The sequence below is a fragment of the Pezoporus flaviventris genome, unplaced genomic scaffold (assembly GCF_033815535.1).
Source record: "Pezoporus flaviventris isolate CSIRO_AGI_PZ_B2104156 unplaced genomic scaffold, CSIRO_AGI_Pfla_v1 ptg000031l, whole genome shotgun sequence".
Classification (NCBI taxonomy): Eukaryota; Metazoa; Chordata; class Aves; order Psittaciformes; family Psittacidae; genus Pezoporus; species Pezoporus flaviventris.
Window position 1 is genome coordinate 4,336,079 of NW_026892579.1, and position 16,696 is coordinate 4,352,774.

At 38.8% G+C, this 16,696-nt stretch overlaps 1 protein-coding gene across 1 annotated transcript in view; it reads right to left on the reverse strand.

Moving 5' to 3' along the window:
- Window positions 1–372: 372 nt before the first annotated feature.
- RFX6 (regulatory factor X6) overlaps window positions 373–16,696 on the reverse strand; it is a 39,697-nt gene continuing 23,373 nt past the window's right edge. The window contains exons 9-19 of the mRNA XM_061460078.1: window positions 16,493–16,606; window positions 13,302–13,351; window positions 12,661–12,820; window positions 10,737–10,881; window positions 9,397–9,506; window positions 7,150–7,267; window positions 5,953–6,075; window positions 4,372–4,581; window positions 3,230–3,739; window positions 2,027–2,245; window positions 373–1,154 (exon numbers count right to left, since the gene is read on the reverse strand). Coding sequence (XP_061316062.1) covers window positions 991–1,154; window positions 2,027–2,245; window positions 3,230–3,739; window positions 4,372–4,581; window positions 5,953–6,075; window positions 7,150–7,267; window positions 9,397–9,506; window positions 10,737–10,881; window positions 12,661–12,820; window positions 13,302–13,351; window positions 16,493–16,606 — 1,923 coding nt within the window. The 3' untranslated portion in view covers window positions 373–990. The remainder of the gene's footprint in view (window positions 1,155–2,026; window positions 2,246–3,229; window positions 3,740–4,371; window positions 4,582–5,952; window positions 6,076–7,149; window positions 7,268–9,396; window positions 9,507–10,736; window positions 10,882–12,660; window positions 12,821–13,301; window positions 13,352–16,492; window positions 16,607–16,696) is intronic.

Consider the following 16,696-nt stretch of genomic DNA (forward strand, 5'->3'; position numbering starts at 1 on the left):
AGTTCTTTAGTGTGAGGGTGGTGAGGCACTGGAATGGGTTGCCCAGGGAGATTGTGAATGCCCCATCCCTGGTGGTGTCCAAGGCTGGGTTGGATGGCCTTGGGTGACATGGTTTAGTGTGAGGTGTCCCTGCCCATGGCAGGGGGGTTGAAACTTGATGATCTTAAGGTCCTTTCCAACCCTAACTATTCTATGATTCTATGATTCTACGATTCTGTGATTCTATGATTCTATGATTGTTTTGTTTGTTTCAGTTATCCGGCTACAGTGGCAGGCTACTGCAATTAGATTGCTTATATTTTAATGTTTTGTAGAGTTTGTTAAGAAAATGTGGTTTATTTTATAAGAAAGAAAGAAAAAAAACACAACAGAAAACAAAGCTCAATATCTTTTAGTTATTTCCTGAGGACTTTCACTTACACAAGTAGGCAGTAAATATTTGAAATTGACTTTCCAGAGCACAGCAGTAAAAAAGTAAGAATTTGGCTTAGTTTCATTTAAAACAGTAAAAATTGACCTTGTAAACATTTCCATAGGAGGTAGGATACATATATTTGACACTCTGTCAAATAAGAGAAAGTAAACAGTTACTCTGTGGTCCTAATAAATAATGAGCAACACAGGCATTAAATACACATTTTTATACAAAAAGATGTAAGTGAAAGACTAAAATAGCATTTTTAATAAATTAGGAATAGATGTAATCATTTCTTTACAACTTAAGTCTGTGCTTGCAAGAATCACTGGCTCTTTCTGCTCACCCAGAATTTTTGACTGAAAAATTGTAATGGTGAAAACAATCCTGAGTGATTCACAAGCAGGACCCAATTTGAATATAGCATTTTTTTCTCTGTGCAGGACTGCTAATATCCCTCCTTTAACACCTATATGTAATACTTTTCTATTCCATCAACTTGGAGGGGATTGTATCATAGCCTTAATATCTGGATTTGGAATGTAAGCTTAAAGGCACTGACATGACTCTCCCAGTTAAGTTCCTCCAGCAGCTGCTCCCATGAATACAGTGTTGATTGGTGGTAAAGATGACACCGTATCTCTGCTTGGTGGGCCATGGGGCTCCAGATTTTCCTGAGAAGGGAACTGACCAAGTGTTCCATACATGCACTGGGAAGATGTGGTTTGCATGTTTGAAGCTGTGGGGAAAAAAAAGGTTACCTTAATTGCAAGTTTTCTATCTCCTGGATTTAACAAAAAAAACAATCCAATTTGATCTGATGGAGACCTTATCTACCAGGCACACTATCTGAAGGGTGGAAACGTCAACACTTCTGTACTACACTCAATTTACCTATACTTCAATAAATTTTCTTCAGTGCACTGAATTCTTGCAGAGCCTTAATGGGGTAAGTAATGTCTGATCTTTTGTGCGAGGCTAACAGGTAAGCAGTAGGAAGAGGTAATCAACAACAAAACAAACAGTGCCTTAGTTTATATCTTCCATGTAACCCTTTTTTGGAATGTGAGACAAAACTCAGATGCCCTTTATTTAATGCACATACCAAAACAAACCCTTTGGGGTTAGGTAATTTCACCTAAAACTCACTGTCAGTGAGAGCTTTGCCTAAGACACACAGTTATGGAAGCACAGGACAGGAAGGGACTATGCCATAAGCAGCATATGTCTAGACATCTCTGACCCAGGGTTCATTTGATCTGTGTGACAGTGAGTATCCTTAAGAGCCCTTAGAAGAATTCAGTCCATTATTAGGTCACTTAATAGATAGTAAGTGTTTTCTAATATGGATTTTTCTGCAACTGAGACCCAGGCCAGTCATTCCAGTCCTCATAGACAACGTGTCACAGTCCTCCTTATGGAAGTGAAGAGTTATTAAACCCACAGTCCTGCAATATTAAGGAAAACACATCTTATGATGCCCTTGGTACTGAGCCATTTTATCTCAGTATTGCATCCTATATGCTATATATATGAGCTACAGTTTAATACTCATCACTTGTTCAGATGCTAAAAAGTTCATAGCTCTTCCTAGTCATTGGCTATACTTACACATAGGAGTCCGACAGGTGACTGAAGGTGAGGACTCTGTGTAGTATGAGCCTGCTTGTTTTCTTTCACTGTCATCCAAGATATTCAGTGGATCATGTATATCACTGTATGATGGCAATGATCGAATGCTGCTTACACTGCTGATTACAGAAACATGTTGATCCACCATTGTTCCAAGTCTGTGAGATTCTGGATAATTTATATTGTTTCCATAATACCCTATTGATAGGAGATTGGAAAAGAAAGCGGAGTGAAAATACAGCTGAGGAGAAAGGGTAGGGTAAGAGCCTGTGACAACCTGGGACAAAAGTTAATTGTTACCGGCTGAGTCCCTTGAGAGTAAGATTATTTATGTACTCATACATCCTAGTAACATTAGAAACGTATGCAGTGATTGACCCAAAAGAGGGGTGGTAACATGGGAGTATAAAAGATCCTAAGAGTTCAGTCACGCCTTCAGTACAGAATTGCCCTTCCAGTCTAAGATCAAGAATCAAACAGTAGCCTACAGTTAGTGGCCATAAGAGACACCATGGAGACTCCTATCTACAGTTCTGTGCTCCCTTCTGAAGTGCACCGTCAAGGAAAGTACATGTGGAACAAAAATCTGCAAAAAAAATATACAAATCCATACAAATTCAATAATTACACTGTCTTTTTCTTCCAGAAGAGGGGGATAGCTTTGTTGACCATATCTCTAAAGCAGATTGGTGCAATAACTTTATGCTTGAAACAAGAGAAATATTAGGGATGATGTCTCAAACTAATTCTAATGCACATATTTGTACTTTGTCTCACCACCCTGACCTTGTGACTAGAATGGTCCATTATGCTGATCCCAGAGGTAAGCTATCTTATTCCTTCTCTGTTTCATAGTAGATGTTTGGGGGGCTTTTCAAGAGATTGTTAAATCACAAGGTCAGCCTGGTTTTGCTTCCTTTGTGCAAGACATGGCAGTGGTTCCAAAGTAAGATTAGCATAGGCACAGCAGATGCATTTGAGGTCTACCATGAATGCACCAAAGGAAAATACATTCTTGCTTGTTAAGCTACTTTACAATCTCTGTGTGTCATCAGAGAAGTGCAAAACAGGAAGGTATAAATAACAGCTGAAAAACATCTTCTATAGAAAAAAGCAGATAAAAGGTGGTTTACTCCAGCAAGGAAGAGAAACAGAAGGGAAAAAGAAAATATCTATTAATACCATTGGAAGCATTAGCAGGATATGCTGGTGCTGGGCATGTAGACATGGAGTTGCTCAAGAAGTTGAAACTCCCAGTGTTCAGAAACTGCGTATTGTGTGCGTCCTGAGACATGGATGAGGGACCATAGCTAGAAGGGGATCTGGCATTGTATGGAGACACAGCACAACTGTTGCTGAAGTAGTCTCTGGAGAACTGCTGTTCACTCAAGGCACTGAAGCGGCTGTGCTCTGCTCTGTGGTGGTAAACTCCCGGAGTGGAATGGGCCTGAGTTCTGAACATCATCTGGTAATTGGAATTGTTTCCATAGTAATTCTGATTAGTTTGTGACAGTGTCTGGTAAAGGGGTTCTGAATAAGAAGAGCATTGTGAATGTGTAGATAACACTGGATCTACACTTGGAGGTCTCACAGCCATCGGCCCCTGGTTGATAACGCTTCCTCGGCTGACCATGGCTGGTGAAATAGGTGGAGTCATCAGGTGACCAGTGCTTTGAGACAGTTCCATCTGACCTGGAATAAATAAGCATTAGCTGCAATCAAAATTCATACTGCAGTACTGCTGAATAGAGCAGATCTGTTAAGGCACTGTCCCTCTAGTGACCCCCACCTATACAACCAATGCTTTTTAATCCATGGCTTCAGGGTACAAAGCTTCCCACTTTCATTCTCTGGCTTAGAGGCTGTCACATTCAATGACAATGTCCAGCAATTGGTGGAGTCACTAAACCTGGAGGTATTTAAAAGATGTGTAGATGTGCTTAGGGACATGGTTTAGCAGTGGACTTGGCAGTCCTAGTTTAACAGTTAGACTTGATGATCTTAAAGGTCTTTTTCAACCTAAGTGATTGTATTGTATGTATGTATGAAATACAAGTCACATGTGCTCCAGGTGTTACTGTTCATTCTGCCTTCACAAGAACCAGCCAAGAAGTATAGAATAGTTTTGCCACTGTTCCAAGAGGACCTGTTACTGGCAAGGCTCTACAATTGCCATCTTCTGTAAATCAACACAGAAGGTGAGTTCATCAAACATTATTTACTAGAGGTCATTATAAATGCATATGGTCATTACAGCAACATGTTACTGTGGACTGAAAGCCTAACAAGCAAGAGAAGGACAAACTACAAGAACTGTTACGTACCTGCCAGATGCATATTCCCACTGTCTCCTGCGGCAAAAGGGTTCAGACCAGAAGATACACTGCTTGGCTGACTAGCCGACAAGGACACGTAGGTTTGCTCTGCTAGACACTCATTTTTGACTGAAGTGTCACTGGGCAGAGGAGCAGCTTTGTTACGATTTGCTAGGAAGCAAGAGCTGGGTGATGCAGTAAAGGTGGCTTTGCTTGCATCTGGAAGAGTAAGTGAAAACTCTTGGTGGCTGTTATATATGCTCATTGCACATAAATTCACCACGAGTATATAGACAACATATGAGCTGCCTGATTTGTTCATATTTTGCTTATTTTAAAACATAGTGACACCTCCATGTTTTGCATGTAGCCAATGAATACAAATATTGACCTAGTCTTAACCTTCTCAGTGGAATTGTTTGTATCATATTCCCTGACCACAGATTGACATCACAGAGTATCAGCTTCTTACTGGAGCCATCATAGTGAAGGTACAAATCAGACTGATTCCCTTGTAATAGGAGTCAGCAATGAAGTCAAGTAAATTGCACCAAGAGTGAACCAAGCTTATGACACTTCATCCTAAAGAATTAACAATAGGAATTTTAGAATGCTTGAACTCTGTTTTCATACTGCTATCTAGAGAAAAGCATTTGTTTTACTCAGTAGTTGTACAGTTTTGTGCAGATTATTGAAAAAGTCAGTGGAAGTTTTGCTATTCTTCAGTGGAAACCAGGACTTTATGGTTTCAAGGACTTCACCTAAATATCCAAGCATAAGGCAACTGCTACACAGAACAAGTTTTTTCCTGAATGATGAATTAAAAACATCGACTGTCAGACAAATTCTATGCAAGTTTCTTGCAGCAAAGGGCAGATTTAGAGTAACAACAACCAAAAAGTTAAAGAATGATTGCTGGTTCTAATGTTAATAAAAAATATTTCAGCAGAGCTATTTTTATACAGTCAAGTTTCACTGAATTTTTGGGGATTAAGTTGGACTTAAATTTGATCCAAATTAAACTTCATTTTTATAGCAAAGCGCCTGGAGAATATGACTTCAAACTGACTAACCTTGAAGAAGCCTGGTAGATGGAAAGTGTTAAGGTTTTTAAATTCATTTTGTTTCTCTTCCACACTGTAATACTTCAGCCAGATGCTAAACAGGGCCCCAAATTTGTGTTCCAACCTTGCAGGAATAGTTACATTTTAGCAACATTTAATATGTTCCTCGTTCCAGGCCCAATTACATATTGAAGCTTTGGCAGAAAAACTGGATTAGGAATTTCTGCCTTTTCTGCTAGTTATACCTCTTTTCATACTTCAGTTTGTGGCCCTTCAGATGTACCTACAAGTGTTTGTTGTACCCACAGATCCAGTGTATTCACATTCCCACAAAATGTTATTAAGTGAACTATGGTTAGGAAGGTGGGAATGAATTGCTGAGGGGTCACAAGCTTTTCAAGTGAATTTGACAATGTTGAATATAGCTAGACCTTCAGGAGAAGACAGTAAGCTTGTTTCTGTTTAAACAAATAAGCCAATTTCTAAAAATAAAGGAGTACATTTAAAAGAACCAAGCTCTAGTTACCTAAATTCTTCATGTATTTGTCCAGTAGATTTTGGAGTTCTTGTTCTTTGTCATTGTTGAACTGTGTCTCCATGGCGAGCAGGATGTACTCATCTAGTAGCATGCGGATCAAATGAAAAGAACCTTTGGGAGGAGAAAGAGAGAGAGTAGCTAAGTTATCTTTGTGACCATCTCTCACCACTCTACAAGAAGTGAGTGAAACAAACAAATAATTGTGGACTTTAAATGACCCGGCAAGACCAACATGGTATAGTGCCTAAGTTCTAGCTCTAATCTCTCTTTGCACTGGCCCACCTAGCTCAATTGTTTACTGTCCTGTAGGCTATTTGACCACTAATTACATCAAAGAAAAATACTGATGAAAGTGAGACATGCTTTATACTTGAAGAGGGCACACAGTGGAGCTAGATAAGGCCAAAGTCTGCTAGAATGCCTCTGCTCTGCTTCTGTTTGCCTTGTGCTAAATAACCAGACAATAACTGGTGAAGTCTTTGACCTTATTTCAAGGATTCACATTAAAAATGTGTGTCTCCTTACAGCCATTTAAAATGCACTCTGAAATTTTAAATTGCAATTTACCTGCAGCCAAACTTAGGAAATCATGTACTAGATTCACAGTGAGTTTCACTTGCTCTACCATCTTCTATTTTATAAAAGGTTCTTTCTGAAAATCTCCAAAAATGTAAACACTTCCAAAGACGGACATGTGAAACTTATGTTTTAAAAACCACAAACTGTTTAATTGACTGTCTACTGATCCCAGAATTACATCAGTGGTGATCTGCCAAATTTATTGTGCTTGTGTTAAAACGTAATATGCACAAGAACTTCTGCACAGCAGTATTTTAATTATTTTTTTTTTTGGCAACTGATCCACATGTAAAACTAATGATTTAAATCTTCTGTCGCCTACACTGAGGTATGCAGCTATATTTCCATTGCCATGTCAAAACAAACACAGCTTTTCAAATGCAAAAAAAAATACCTTTTAAAAATGAACGTGACACTGCTCACCAACAAAATATTGCTAGCATTTACAATGAAAGGCTAGTTTGAAAAGCACATTATACAGTATTTGTGGCTTTAAACAAAGAATCTTTAGACTGGGATATGTTCCTCTGCTCAGGAAATGGTGGAAAGCTGGTAAGTGTTAGCACATATGTACAAAACATGAGAGATTTTACAAAGCCTAGGTACCAAAACTTGATGCGTTGTTTAGAGTTAGATTATGCATCACTCGAGCACCAAAAAAACTCCATTTGAGAAGGAAGTCTTGAGCTCTCTTCTTTAATGACCTCCCATTTTGCTTGCTTGCCTGAAAGAGAGTAGTAAGATACTGGTAAATATGCCAACTTGTTTTCTGCACACACAAGAATTGAATGTTTGTGAGAGTTCAAGGAGTCTTTGACTTGAGCTGATGTGACAGGGTTGGATCAAGCTGCCTCGTTCAAACTATCTTCATAATATGTGTCCTAAAGTGATAAAGAGCATCATTCATTTATTTCAGTTCAACCACAGCAGAGGTCTGACAACGTCAGATGATGCAAACAGCTTAGTGCTTGGGCTCTGCTGTGCCCTGAAGGCATACAAATTGCCTCATATTCTAGTATTAAAGATGCCAAAATGTTCTGTAAATATACAGGTGTACAGGGCAGAAATAAATTTTAAAAACCCTACCCTCTGCCACTATGTTATTCCATATAAACAGGGAGATAAGTCTTTGTACTTGAATGTAGTCTAACACTGGCCAGACTCTCTTACAAAATGGTATGCTTACTAACATAATACTGACACTTTTAATGCTGCTCATTTCATGCTGTCACTTCGCTCTGGCAGTGATTTTTTCGTGTGGTAATGTATGCCCTGTTGCTTTCTCAAACAGCAAGCAGAAAGAAGCTGTTGTGTGAATTTGACAGTAACTGCAATTTGGCATGAACAGAAGGCAGACAGCAACGGAAGGATTACATGTTCTGTAAATTATTAGCTTCTGCTTATTTGACCTAGCCTCCTATCAGGAATCACTGGTATTTCTTACCCTTAACTACAGGAAAACAATGCTAGGAACCATACCTGTTAACTTTAATAATAACATATCACATAGTAGAATGCTGAATGAGAGAGAGTGTCACCCTTTCTGCCTGGCTTCTTTATCAGAAATTGTCTTCTGAAATTGTGGAATGAATTTTAGACCATAATCATTCAGTTGTTTGGATAAGTTGTGATTGCTTAGCTTCAGTGGGAGTTTTGAGGACTTGCTTTGGCTCTGCTACCCTGAATCATTCGAAGCTCCCCACTGTGCTGATCACTTATGACAGCAAATATCAGGAAACTCAAAGAGCTTTAAAGGAAAGAAATTATCACTGTCTCCATTGAAATTTGGGAAAACAGGTGAAGAAAGGAAAAATGATTGTTTTGTAAGTGGCAGAGTCACTGTCCTGCAAGTCGGTCAAAGCTAACTGCACTGCCTCCTCATCCTGCATCCATTCATATGAAGTGCTCCCTTAAATGGCAGACAAAATATTCCATTTCCAGATAGAACAAGACCTGATGAGAAGAACAGTGTTCAGCTCTAGCAAGCAATGGGTAACAATTTATTCTGCTAGTTCACATTAATTAGAGTTATGTATTGGTAAATATCTCTTACTTGAGCTATAACATAGAATTCAATTATTTTGTTCTGAGCCATAGTATAATCATTTATACGTAACTACATGCATATAAAATACTTGTGATTATAAAGCATCTTGTAAATCAGGAGGAAAAAAAACAATCCCATCAAAACCATCAATTACCGTGTTAAGAACCATAACAAAGCTACAAAACTGCATCATTTACCCTGGTCTGTAGAAATCCTTCTACAGGTTAGCTACTTCTGAATCCATCTGCTACAATAACTTACACCATTCAAATACCATGAAACCACAGAATGGTAGAATGGTTTCGGTTAGAAGGACTTAAAAGATCATCTAGTTCCAACCCCCCTGCCACAGGCAAGGACACCTTCTACTAGACTAGGTTGCTCAAAGCCCCATCCAATCTGGCCTGAACCTGGAAATAAAGAATTGATTCTCGAAGGAACAGCTTCTGCTCATTCGCTGAGCAATATACCTGTGTTTCTGCATACACGTATAAGGTGGATGGATTTCTTTCATGTACACTGATACTTTCATGTTAAGATACTTCTTAAGTTTGTTGCACACATAAGACCACTTAACAGCACTCAATATGATTAATTGGAACTAATGGCACTGGAACCTTTCTCACCAAATGAAGAACTTCCCTGTTACAATAAGGAGATGGGAGCAGAGATAAGAATTCCACAAAGGTAACCAATAGGACTACCTAAATGTAAAGGAACTGTGTAAGTAAGCGGACTGTCTGACTGTGTAAGGAGTAAGGGCAGTAGGATTTGGTCTTGAGTCAGACAGAACATTTGAAAGGTACCTTGATAACCCTTTGCTCAACCACAGTATCCAACCATTCAACAAATGATTCCACAGTGGCATTCTTCTTTAGAAGGTCCTTCAGTTCTTGGAACACTGTAACAGAGTCATCTACCATGTAAAAAGGAGAACATATCATTTCATGCCATTCTGAATGTGAGAAAAAGCCACTCACCAGCAATATGACAATACTGTAGCATGGAAAGGAAAAGCAAAGAATTAGAGCAGTAAAGAAATAAGCAATTCCCCAGCAAAGCAAGCAGATACACATTCATCACACATACATATTTAAACTACTTAAGCATTACAGTGATACAAGTTGTAAGACAATGAAGTTTCACAATAAAAGAAAAAAAAAAATCTGTTAATTTCAATTCCTTTTAAGATTCAGCCTTGAAAACATTTTTATTAGTCTAGTTGTAAAGCTTTATCTGTGACTTGGCAGATTTGTACACTTTTTTAGGTTTACCTTATATTTTACAAGTTTCTCACAATATAATGTAAATCTAACTCCATAAACTCCCATTTTCAAAAAAAGTGCCTGAACAACCAGTTAGGTCTCTACTTTTCTCTTTTTTTTTTTTTTTTTAAACCAGTGTGGAAGAGCACAGGGAACAAAATAGAAAACAATTACACCAAATGTAGGAAATGGGCAACTGAAATGAAAATATGAATAGGTTTCTGAACTATTAAAGACAACAAACTTTCATGATCAAGTAATAATATTTACAGGACAACACACTGCTATTCCTTTCAGCTCTCCAAACTCTGATCAACATGATTCCTATGACAAAAGTTACCCTTTTAATAGAGAAAAAGGGTATTTCTTTTTAACAACAGGTATGTAATATGAAAGTTAACACTCTCCACTCTAATTCTGTGTATGAAAATAGCTGTTATACTTCATAGAAAATTATGTATTTTGTTAAAGAACAACATGCATAAAAAAAAAATCTGTTCATAAAAAGAAATGTAAAGTAGCTCAAATGTTCATTAAATTAAGCCATAATGATGTGGAATTTTTGAGACATATTTCAAAAATTGATCTGTGCTAATATGCTCATATCATTAGGACAAAACTGAAGAGATTTGATTACACTTAGCAACTGACATGTGAATGATTTCTTTAGCAACTGTTTGTGACTTCTCAGCCAAGCTTCTGTTCTTGTAGGACATCCTAGGGCAACTAACTGGTTTTCTTGAGATACTGAAGTTAACACAGAGCTAGACTAGAGGATGTAGGGCATCTGTGTGCCTTTTCTCAGTCCAAGTAGGCTAGCATGGTATGGAATGAAAAAGCAAATTACTTTTAATGATACATATATATCACCATGAACTTACATTCACTGTAGACCTCCCCATCAGAGTCTGCGCTCCCTGAGACTGCAAGGAGTGCCTGAGATGCAATACTATTCAAATCAACTTTTTCAATGTCTGACACCATGGAGTTGACCACATGCTGATCAAAAAGGGCTGGCCGAGCAATCTGGAAGAGAAGTAAATGTAAAATGTTGTGACTCTGTCATGGTTTAACTGCAGCCTGCAACTAAGCATCACACAGCCACTCATTCATTTCACATACCTCCGCGGGATGGGGGGAGAATTGGAAATGTAAAATAAGAAAACTCATGGGTTGAGATAAAAACAGTTTAACAATCTAAAAAAAAAAAAATAAAATGACAATAACAGTAACAATACCAATAATAGTAATAATAGTAAGGAAAAGGGAAAAAAATAACAGAAAATACAAACCAAGAAAGACGAGTGATGCAAATGAAAACAGTTGCTCATCACCAACCAAGTCCCTGGGCAGTGTCCCCTCTGCCACCCTTCCCTCAGTTCTTATTGATGAGCATGATGCCATATGGTATGGACTATATTCCTTTAGTCACTTCGGGTCAGCTGTCCTCGCTGTTTCCCTTCCCACATTCTTGCCCACCCACCACCTACTCTATGGTGGGATGAGAAGCAGAAACGGCCTTTGCTCTCTGGAAACACTGCTCAGCAGTAATGAAAACATCTCTCAATTATCCACACTCTTTCCAACACAAATCCAAACCATTAACTCTATTCAAGCCAAAACCAGCACACACCCACAGCTGGGGATCACCTCAGGGAGGGAATAACCCCTCAGAGAAGAATCACAGAATCATAGAATAGCTAGGGTTAGAAAGGACCTTAAGATCATCTAGTTCCAACCCCCTGCCATGAGCAGGGACACCTCACACTAAACCATGCCACCCAAGGCTCTGTCCAACCTGGCCTTGAACACCACCAGGGACAGACCAGTCAAAGCTTCCCTGGGCAACCCACTCCAGTGCCTCACCACCCTAACAGTAAAGAACTTCCTCCTTATATCCAATCTAAACTTCCCTGTTTAAGTTTTACCCCTTGTCCCATCACTACAGTCCCTAATGAATAGTCCCTCCGCAGTCTCCCTATAGCCCCCCTTCACATACTGGAAGTCTGCTATGACTACTGTGTTTGTTACTGCGCTCAAAATTTAAACATATTCTGTTTAATCATGGCTGGGGTTTTCATAGAACAGTTGAGAAAATGTTTCCCTTCCACTAGACTTCTAATGCTTTCCTAATGCATCTTTCTATCAGATTATCTTCCTGATGTCACATATGTGCTACTTCTGTCTTAATATTCATGAAAGAGAAAACTAAGTTAAGATGAATATATGGTGCATGAGGATTAACACCTCAAAGGCCAAGCTGTTAGCACTTAAGTTCCCAAAAGACATTTTATCCTTTTGTATAATCTACCAAACCATCACATGGAGGTGCCTTCTAATTGCAGATCCCTGTATCCTAGCCAAGACAGCCTTGGAGCCCTTGGCTACCTGTCACTAACACATTCTCCTTCCAGTCAGAACTCAAAACCAAATAAGCTCACTAAAGGACACCATGGAAAAGACAGCAAACCTTTGCTAGGCAAGAAGGATGCTTGCTATTTTCCAATTTGGAACTAAAACAAATACAGATATATTACGCTTCATCATTTGATTGCCTAATGTTCCCATGAAAGTATTTCATTATAACCATGGTCTTTTCTCTCTTTTCCACTAAAAAAGTTTGAAGTTTTGGTCAGATCTATTTATCATCATTTCCTTCTTGTGTGGTTAATACTACAAGATGTTAAGTGTTCCATAGCTGAAGTCGAACCTTGAAAAAATAACGCATTGTATCTCCTAGCCTGAAAGGTGCATGAAATATAATTGACTTTTATTTATATATATATATAGGCTTATTTTTTTTACCTGTGCTAGGTGTAGGAATGATGTCTGTCGTTTCAGGGAGGAAACAAATCTTCGCGCAATAGGCAGTTTCTTATCTGTCAGGTTTTCTGGTAGGTTTTCCAAAGAGGAAACAACCCACTGTTCCCAGTTTTTTGCAAAATTTCTTATATCTGCCAGTAAACTATAAAGGAAAAAAAAAAAGTGTTTTAGAGAAACATCAATAAAATTTGCCTTGCATTTATTTAAATAATTTATTTAAATAATTCAGAGACAATTTATAATAATGCTTAAATATTATTGCGGTGCATAGGCTACAAACCTGAAAAATAGTCTGGAAAAAGGTAACAATTATTTTTCTTTAAGCACCACATGTACATTTATTTCTTTTTTGATCTTACAGGGCGTTAGTGTAGAAGAAGCCTATTACAATATATCCAACAAGCCAGTAAAATGGGACATTAAAATACTGTGTAACGTTCAATATACTGTGTAATGTTCTATAACTGTCTTCAGACCCAAGTGTACTTTGCCATACATGTGCTACTGTTCTGAAAAAGAGAATAAATATTTTAAGAACATTTATCTGGGATATAGAATTTCTGCTCTTTACCTTGAATATGCCTAACAAACATCATTTAGCATTATTACTGACAAATACCTACCTTTCTGGCATTTCTTGCATTGTTGCAGGGATAAGTACATCTGTAAGGACCTTCAAAAAAGTAACAGAAAATTATATCAAGCTTCCACTGGCCATTTATTCACTCATATCTTTCTTGTCTACTTAGATTGCACAGTGATAAGAACAGGAAATTAATGCAGAATAAACCCATTCAACTTATTTTCCAGACACTTGAAGTGTTATTTAAAGCAGTAATTATTTGAAGTGATTAAGTTATTTAAAGTGACAGGTTATTTAAAGTGATACTGAAGCGTTTGAGGCCAGTTTGGACGGGGCTTTGAGCAACCTGGTCTAGTAGAATGTGTCTCTACCTGTGGCATGGGGGATGGAATTTGATTATCCTTAAGGTCCCTTTCAGCCGTCAATGATTCTATGATTCTATGATATTTATATACCTAGATTTCTCCCATCACTATTAGATAGGAACATATGAGATATTTTTATATTTAGGTAGCTCCCATGCTTAATGTATGCCAGCATGCCAGTAAAACAGGAAAGTGCTATCACTCCCATGATAGGGAAATCAGTAGAAGTGAGACGCATAAACACTTCGTCCCCTCTAGAATCACTGTGAGTCTAAGTAAAGCATGTCCTAAGTCCTCATGTGCTATTAGCCACTTGACTCTTCTCTCTGCCATACTGAATGTGGCACTGAATGGGTTCAGAGTTTTGGACAAACCCCTGATAGCTAAGTATGATGTAGAGCTGTTTAGGAAAAAAACTACGCCATCTGGCATGCCTTCTGGGGAATGTTATTGCAGAGGGCAAAGCTGTCAGCTTATATCCTAAAAATCTGTTTCCACTACTGATGTAATTGGTTTGATAACAACACAACAAAATTTCTCCTTCTTTCTGCCAGCTGTGCTGTCAAGAATATCTAACATTATTATAAGTGAGAAACAGTAAGACACAAAGAAGACACAATAGTAAAATGATGAACTTTTGAGAAATTCCGTCTTACTTGATTTATAACTTAGGGCTCCTGTAGTATTTCTTCTTCTGTCACATTAAAAACTTATTACAAATAAAATTAATATTGGCAGCACTTTTAGAGAAAGGAAAACCTCATAAACTTAAGGTACATTATAACCTCTACAAGTAATGAGGCTTAATGGCTCATCTCCAGGGCAGTAATTATGATTCTTGATGCTAATTACTGTTACATCTCCCTGCCAGCTAAAACACCTCTTCTAACTTTACAGTTTGATATGTTTTTAGTAAATACATAGTTTCATCTTTTCTGGATTTTTTCCACCATGTTTTTGTACATTAAAGAATGAAATAGATGGCTGTGACACACTCAGTGATAAATAGTCCCAAGTCCCTTGCTTTGACTGCTTGGTGTTCTACCATTAGCCCTTATAGTTATTTCTTCCCATTGATATGTGGTCCTGAAATTTGTTAAAGAGATGACAAAACTTTTCTATTCATATGGCATGTCCTACCAAAGGAACTTAAAGTACTTGGCAGCTATTAATTAATGAACTGATCTGATGTTCCAAATTAAAAGCTCCAGTGCCATTACATTTTTTTCCCCAGTGTTCTATTATAGAATCATAGAATCATAGAATAGTTAGGGTTGGAAAAGACCTTAAGAACATCAAGTTCCAACCCCCCGGCCATGGGCAGGGACACCTCACACTAAACCATGCTACCCAAGCCTTCGTCCAACCTGGCCTTGAACACCACCAGGGATGAAGCATTCACAACCTCCCTGGGCAATCCATTCCACTGCCGCACCACCCTTACAGTAAAGAACTTCCTCCTTATATCCAAACTAAAATTCCCCTGTTTAAGTTTTAACCCATTACCCCTTGTCCTATCACTACAGTCCCTAATGAAGAGTCCCTGCCCAGCATCCCTATAGGCCCCCTTCAGATACTGGAAGGCTACTATGAGGTCTCCACGCAGCCTTCTCTTCTCCAGGCTGAACAGCTCCAACTTCCTCAGCCTGTCTTCATACGGGAGGTGTTCCAGTCCCCTGATCATCCTCGTGGCCCTTCTCTGGACTTGTTCCAACAGTTCCATGTTCTTTTTATGTTGAGGACACCAGAACTGCACACAATACTCCAGGTGAGGTCTCACAAGAGCAGAGTAGAGGGGCAGGATCACCTCCTTCGACCTGCTGGTCATGCTCCTTTTGATGCAGCCCAGGATACGGTTGGCTTTCCAGGCTGCGAGCGCACACTGAAGCCAGCTCATGTTCATTTTCTCATCAACCAACACCCCCAAGTCCTTCTCCACAGGGCTGCTCTGAATCCCTTCTCTATGAACCAATACTGACCTTACAGTACTCCTCAGTTTCACTTAGTTTCAGCTATTTCTGTGATCATGCTGTTAACTAGATTAAATAACACATATGGCACAAAACCTCTGCAAAACAAATGTTCCATAGATTTTTTTAAACCCCCAAAAATTCAGAGTGCAGCAGTTTTGCTGGTACATCCAGCAGCATAGGAATAGAAGCAGAGTGTAGCAGGCAGGAGAGGCAGGAATATCTTAACCCAGTATTCTTCCCGCTTTGTAACATGAAGCCTCGGCCTGACATAACCTGTGAGTAGCAGATTTGAGTGTGGAATTACCTCACTGATCTGTCACAGACTGTCTTTGTTGGTAGAAACTGCAGCAATCATAGACTCAGAGAATGGTTTGGGTTGGAAAGGACCTTAATAACATTTAGTTCCAACCCCCCTGCCATGGGCAGGAACACCTCACACTAGACCATGTCACCCAAGGCTCTGCCCAACCTGGCCTTGAACATTGCCAGGGATAGAGAATTTACCACTTCTTTAGCCAGCCTGTTCCAGTGCCTCATCACCCTTACAATAAAGAACTTCTTCATTATGTCTAACCTGAATAATCTTTTAAGTAAAAACAAGGCTTCAGTTTCCATCCAGTCTTAATTTAGCCTTGTCGGTGAAGCAGCCAAGCAAGTAGGTCAGGATTTCACTATTACTGTACATCCTGTAGTCACATAACAAGTGGTCAGCAGAGCTGAGACTGGACTTCAGCTTTTACATGCACCAAATTTCATTATTTCAACTGAATCCTTCCTGATTTACACAAATGAGAGGCAGAAAGCAGCCACAGCATCCTGTTACTCTAACTTCAATGTTGTTTTAACACAAGCAGAAGCTGTAATGTACCCACGAAGCTAAATGCTTAACTTACCTTATACAGTATTGAGTCACAAACACAGAAGATGTCAACAATGATGGGATTTTCAAGCAGAGGAAGAAGATGGTCGGGCATTCCTTGCCAAAAATGTAATAAGAAATGCTGAATCTAAAGGAGTAAGAACGAGATTCATGGACATAAATAACACTTCCTTGTCTCCCTGTGCACATATACCAAGAATGTGTGTTCAAACAACCT